Source organism: Ornithodoros turicata, chromosome 3, assembly GCF_037126465.1.
Source record: "Ornithodoros turicata isolate Travis chromosome 3, ASM3712646v1, whole genome shotgun sequence".
Taxonomy (NCBI): Eukaryota; Metazoa; Arthropoda; class Arachnida; order Ixodida; family Argasidae; genus Ornithodoros; species Ornithodoros turicata.
In genome coordinates, this window is record NC_088203.1 from 23,100,805 (window position 1) to 23,106,775 (window position 5,971).

The following is a 5,971-nucleotide window of genomic DNA, read 5'->3' on the forward strand; positions in this document are numbered from 1 at the left end:
CTGTGAGCAGTATATTCGATGAAGCTCCCGTGTTAAAAATGACACTTGGGCTGGCTAATCCTAGTAAACCTTGGACGAGGTAAGTCAATCTGGACGATCCGGAGCGCCCGGAACAGTTTTTTTTTTCTTTTCTCCCTAGCGGAAAATACGCGTTTCATTGGTCTATCTCCTTACCGGAAGCGGAACCGTACATGTTTTACGATTCGAAAAACCGCGAAGTACTTGTGGTATGCTTAGTATATTACGAAGTTCTATACCTTTCTGTGTGCTGTATACTTATTGCACTAGCAAGTTGGATTGGAAACCCCAGGAAAAAAGAATGAAAAGGCGATCCACCTGCTGGCGCCACGGATCCGGAAGACGAAAAGGTTGGTTGTTTTCCGTATACTAGTTAGCATGAACTCCTCGTAACAGTATATTCAGTTGTCCGGTTATCTGATATAATACTTCTGTTAAAAAGGTGAAAGGGGGATATGAAGGTTTATTAGAGGAACTGACGGATGCAGTTCCGTATCGGGACCACTGGCTTTTTAAAAAGAAAAACGCATAAAAACAAAAATCAAACGCTTTTACATGAAAGAGGAAGTAATTAGTAACGAAATTAAACAGGAATGACCCTCGTATATTGCGTAAAACGTATAAAAATTAAATTTTATCGGTTTCTTGATGGCCATCCGCCATCTTGGCTGAGGACCTTACTGACCTAACCCGAGGTACAGTCTCGACGCCCGCACCGCTTAGTGCGTGCCTGGGGGGTGGTGAGGGGGCGCCGCCCCCCAGACCCCCCAATCTGTAGAACCTAACTTAACCTAACCACACTAAAGTGAGGTGATTTAGCCCATTTCAACGGTCCTACCTTTCGCAAGACGGCAAGTTTCGAATCCGTTAGGCTTAGGATACCCGTGTTTCTCCTGCGCTAAAAGTGAATCAGATGGGATTGTTTAAATGCGTACAAAAAACTTGTAGTCCACAGAATTTTATAATTCTCACATTTTTAGATTCAGTATATGATCTTCTTCCACTTCTATGCAATATTTACTTTCCTACCCGTTTCAAAAATTTTTAAGAACGAGTGGTCCCGATACGGAACTACACCCAAAGGTGAAAGGGATCAGAACATTTTATGTGAGCAGCATTGTTACGGACATTTAAAATGAGAACACATAATTTGTCAAGCGATAGTGAAAGGATACTATGAGAGAAGTATGCAAATAGTACAAGAAGACCGTTGCATTATCCACTTTTCGACATTCGCTGGGAATGACATTATTAAACTCTCGTGTGGTAGGGGGATTACTCTGGAATATTCCCAGCCCTGGCCATTCTCCCTTGGCCAGAAAGTGTGAGGAAGAAGAAGAAGCATTACGAAGCGCCTGTTGGACCAGTCAAAGCACGATCCTGCAAGCTAGAGCGTACTTCTGGTAAGTAGACAACTGGTTCGCCATACGTGAGTTAATTGCTGAGATATGATTAGCCCCAGCTCATATAAGCCGGCTCCCGTGATCTAGTGGCTATACTATGATAAGACAAGGAGGTGACCGGGGTTCGAATCCGGGCGCCGACTGTGCTCTCTGGGTGTTTTCCCTGGGTTTTCCTCAGGCGCTTCAAGAGAAATGTTGGCGCAGCTTCCTGTGAAGTCTGTCCAGGACGTGCGATGCCCCCTGCGATAGTCCTGACGTTGTCCGCCGGATTGTGGCCTACTGCGGCAAGCCACCACCCATCTCAGGAACACACGAACATCTAGCTATAGTCAGCGACATCGCCGTACCGCGGCCCTATCATATATACAGTTCTGAAACGATACATTCCTCAATACAATATAATCGTTTATAATATAATACTCATGAATATTTCTCAAGGTGATCTCGAATCCAGTTGCAAGCGTGGTAAAAATGTCCGCCAATCCCATCATGGCGTATGTGCGGTCTTCCATGGGTAAGTTCCATTCCTTTGGTGCACGTGAATAGCAACAGAACATTGAAGATATTCCCACACAGGTCGGGTCACGTACGGTAGGGCAGACGGCGGATTCCAACTGAACTGTAAGCAATCCAGCAGGCTTCTGTTTTTTAATCACAAGAGGCCGGCCATTGCGAATGTGCACTTCTTGTTTCAGCTGGCTTGTAAGTACTACACTGCCGAGTTTGTAAGCCAATGCCCATCAGCATCAAATAAGTTGTTTACAGAGGGAAAGTGCACATGCGGTTACGCTACAGCACTGTTCGGAATATCGGGAGTGACTCTACTAAAGGCTTTCTCCTGCGTGTCGCATTCATTTCAGCTTCCTCGTCCAGTACACGATAATGATTAAAAGTTAAAACGCGCATAATACCGTTTCCGTGTAGCAGCTTCTGCGCCTTTGTTCCTTCCAGTTTGTCATTTATAAAGACAGTGTCGAACGTACCGTTAGTCAACGGTAGCGGAGCCTTTTCATGAAACTGACTATGAATACTACGCCTTCTTATTCCAGATTGAAATCGAAGCTGACCATGGCTATCCTAATATCCCTCCTCGTCCTCTTTACAGTCGTGATAAGCTTCGTGGGCTTTTATGCACTTCAACCAGAACCCCGTTTGTACCTATTGCACTGGTTTGTTGTAGTGTCCTTTCTGTCATGCTGACTGCAGTCTGCATTCGCTCTTTTTTTTGTTGTAGTGTATCTCTCTACGGACGTCAATCAATCTGAACCTTACACGCGAGAAGAACTGTCGAATCTGGGCACCAACGCCGGCAGTGATCGTACTTCTGCTACAAGCGGCGCCGTTTTCTTCACCACCTGGTTGGTCACGATACTTCCAGCCGAACGAGATGTAAACGAAAAGGCGACTGTCAGCAGCGGACTTGAAACGCTCGGTAATACCAACAGCACCGCCCATGCTGCAACACACAAGTGGACAACAGATGTCGACGTAACAACAACGGAGACAAACGTTGCGACGGACACCACCAGAACAGCTACCACCACACCTACTTCCACCACACCTACTTCCACCACCCGTACTACCACCACGCCAATTACCGTCACGGCGACTAACGAGTCCTCACCCGATTGGAACATGGAGACCACGAGAATGCCAAGACGTAAGATGTCCTCTGGGTGCACATAACACGGGCAACGTGGAGGGTGCTAAGGTTGATTTCCTTTCCAGCTTTCTCGGCTCCCTGTAATGTCACATTTACCGGAATCAGTGGTGAAGTAATGTCACTGAACTACCCTTTACCATACCCTGGACACCTGAACCAAACGTGGTGCATCAGGACGCCGCACAACTGTCAAGTTCTTTTTGTAAGTTATCATTAATTCTCTAACTGCTGCGAGAGAAACCGAGGGTAGAACACTGCCACCAGCTGCACGGCCGAGCGGGTTAAGGTGGTGGTAGCCAAGGTCGTGCTGAAGACTGGGAGATGGTGGGTTCGAATCCTACCACCGGCTGTGCTTTGTGACGTTTTCCCTGGGTTTTCTGAAGACTGTCCAGACGAATGTCGCACCAGTTCCCTTGAAGCCGGCCCAGGACCCGTGCTAAACCCCTTCCCCCATTGCTTCGTGCTGTCCTCTCTCCATCTGTGTACGTCTATACGCCGCTCATAGCCACAGTCGCTTCGTGGTGCCAACACACTAAAGAAAAATAACATTGCCGTCACAGCTCGTGTCTCATTCACTTGAGGACGAGACGACATGTATACGTTGCACGTCGTGTGGTGTGTATATTCATAACATTCGATTTCGAAATATTCCGGAACAGGCGGTAACAGACAACCTGAAATAAAAAAAAAAACTATAGGAATAACAGCATTTTAAACTTTTGGTTAGAAAAGCCAAGTCTGCAAAATCTGTTCTAAATTCGAAAGTGCGTCGCTCGCAACCCAGCGGGTGCGACTTCGAAACGCGAAAACTTCTTGTAAGTTACCGTAGATATGGTTTCTGATCATCAGCTCTCTTCTGCGGTCCTCTCTTTCTCGCTGACGTCTCCAGTTGTTTGTGTGACGCAATTTTCGTGCAGACCTTCGTCGATCTTGTGCAAGACAATTCTACCCGATGCAACGTCGACAACATTGCTATCTATGACGGAGGAAGCCCCTCGGACGAGAAGATAGGATTATCCTGCTCCGCACTGACAAAGCAGGACATAATCAGCACGGACAGTGTCGTACGCCTTGTGAGTTGGTTTACGTATTTTCCTGATATTGGTTTACTGCGCAAAACGTGCAGTATAACCGCGGTAATTTTGCAGTGGTTTACCTACGACCACACCAGGCAGCTGAAAGCGTTCAAGGCGCACTTCACTGCGGTGAATTGTAGCAGGGGCAGAAGGCTGGAAGCTGTGGCGCAGACTGCACGCTCGTTGTCTTTCCGTTCCCAGGATGGACTGAACAACAGCACGGATAGGATCTGGACCCTGGAGAGTCAGAATGGGCACGTTCAGCTCACTTTTGTCGCGCTCGAAATGAGCGATTGCTGCGAGTGCGAGTTCTTGGAAGTATTCGATGGAAGTGAGAGAAGAACGGCGCATCTGATGGGGAAATATTGTGGAAAGAAGGTAGTCTATTTTTCAATAAGTACAACTTCAGGATACGTTTTTTTTTCCCTTTGCTGGGGTTTTGTCAAATCCAAAGTGTTACCGTATCGTACCGTACTTTATCTTCCTGAAGGCGACAACCGCGTATCCTGTACATATGACGCAGTTGGAAGACGCTAAATGTACTGAACCAAAGTCGTTCTCCCAGGGTGGACTTTTCTTTAAAAAAATAGTTCAGCGTCTGACATTGCTAGTTCCTGTCAGTTCCTTTGTTGAAACATAGCTAAATTAAGTTGTTTTTTTTTGTTACGTATATGTATATACCGTGCATTTTTCTTGGATTTTTTATAAAAACGCCAAGAGATCGGCAGAGATGCCGCTTTTGCAACTGAGTTAGACGTCAAGGGAGATGTCCTCTCGAATATAGTATGTAACTACTACATGACTAATTACCTAAAATTCGCTAATTAACTCTTTCACTATGGGGACTCTTAAATTTTTTAAATTAGGGAACGTGGCTTTTTCAAATTTGTGGGCCCCTTCGCGACCCACGGTTTGGGAACCACTGGCTTACCTGGCTAACCACTGGCTACTGGTTAACCACTGAACCACTGGTATGTTGCTTCCTCAGGTCCCGCCAGTGATGGTGTCTACCACGAAGACATTTCTTCTCCATTACTACAATAACGGAAAACTATCTTCAAAGGGCTTTCGTGCCAAATACAGAGCGATAAGCTAGATCACGAATAAAGAAACTCCAACGATAACCGGATCGAGTTTTCATTCGAAACGCCTCACCGTTCTGGTGTTGATAGAACACTGTATACATGAAGGTGTCACAACGCGGGAGTGTACATGCAGGAGAATTACACATCCGAATAACTTGTTGGCATTTTCAAGCGCGAAACAGTTCTACAACACCTAGCAGGGCCCGACATATGAGACAGTGAAGCAACCTCAGTCAGTGAACTATGGTTTGCTTTGGGTCAGTTGGTATTTCATGGATCTTGGTATTTTGAAGCGCTGCAACGAAGGTTACGTGTACGGGACAAGGAAGAATAATTGCACGTATTTGAACAGCAATCCAAGGTGTGCCGCCGTAATATCATGTCTGCCCAGGCAGCACACGACATCAGGCCGATGTCTGTAGCAAGTCTCGACACTGCCAACTTGTGACCGATATACGACAGAAGTTGGAGTTGAAGTTGGACAAGAAGCACCTTGCCATGGCAAGGTGCTTCTTGCGCATCCCCAACACCCCCAAGCCGTCAGAGCTGCTTGCTCTCTTTCGGTCAGACATCCGGCTCTCAATTGCGTGTCACAAACGGGGGTGACGGAAGGTAAAGAACAGCCGCCAGAGACGCTTCGGTATCCATTCTCTACGTGACTGCACAGCAAGGTTTTTTACACTCTTTGGTGTAAATGGCTTGTCCCATGGCACACACTACTTTGGT

General features: G+C 46.5%; 1 protein-coding gene across 2 annotated transcripts; it reads left to right on the top strand.

Annotated features, from left to right (window-relative positions):
- Positions 1-1,060: 1,060 nt before the first annotated feature.
- On the top strand, positions 1,061-5,285 carry LOC135390045 (tolloid-like protein 1). 2 transcript variants are annotated; one of them, XM_064620065.1, is made up of 9 exons: positions 1,061-1,421; positions 1,860-1,935; positions 1,998-2,042; positions 2,471-2,571; positions 2,656-3,081; positions 3,150-3,286; positions 4,002-4,157; positions 4,233-4,538; positions 5,149-5,285. In XM_064620065.1, the coding sequence occupies exons 4-9, from the start codon at positions 2,490-2,492 to the stop codon at positions 5,254-5,256; spliced, it is 1,215 nt and encodes a 404-aa protein (XP_064476135.1). In that variant the 5' UTR covers positions 1,061-1,421; positions 1,860-1,935; positions 1,998-2,042; positions 2,471-2,489; the 3' UTR covers positions 5,257-5,285. The 2 variants fall into 2 exon arrangements, with proteins under 2 accessions (XP_064476135.1, XP_064476134.1); XM_064620064.1 differs by lacking the exons at positions 1,061-1,421; positions 1,860-1,935; positions 1,998-2,042 and having other exon boundaries at positions 2,148-2,571.
- The last annotated feature ends 686 nt before the right edge of the window (positions 5,286-5,971 follow it).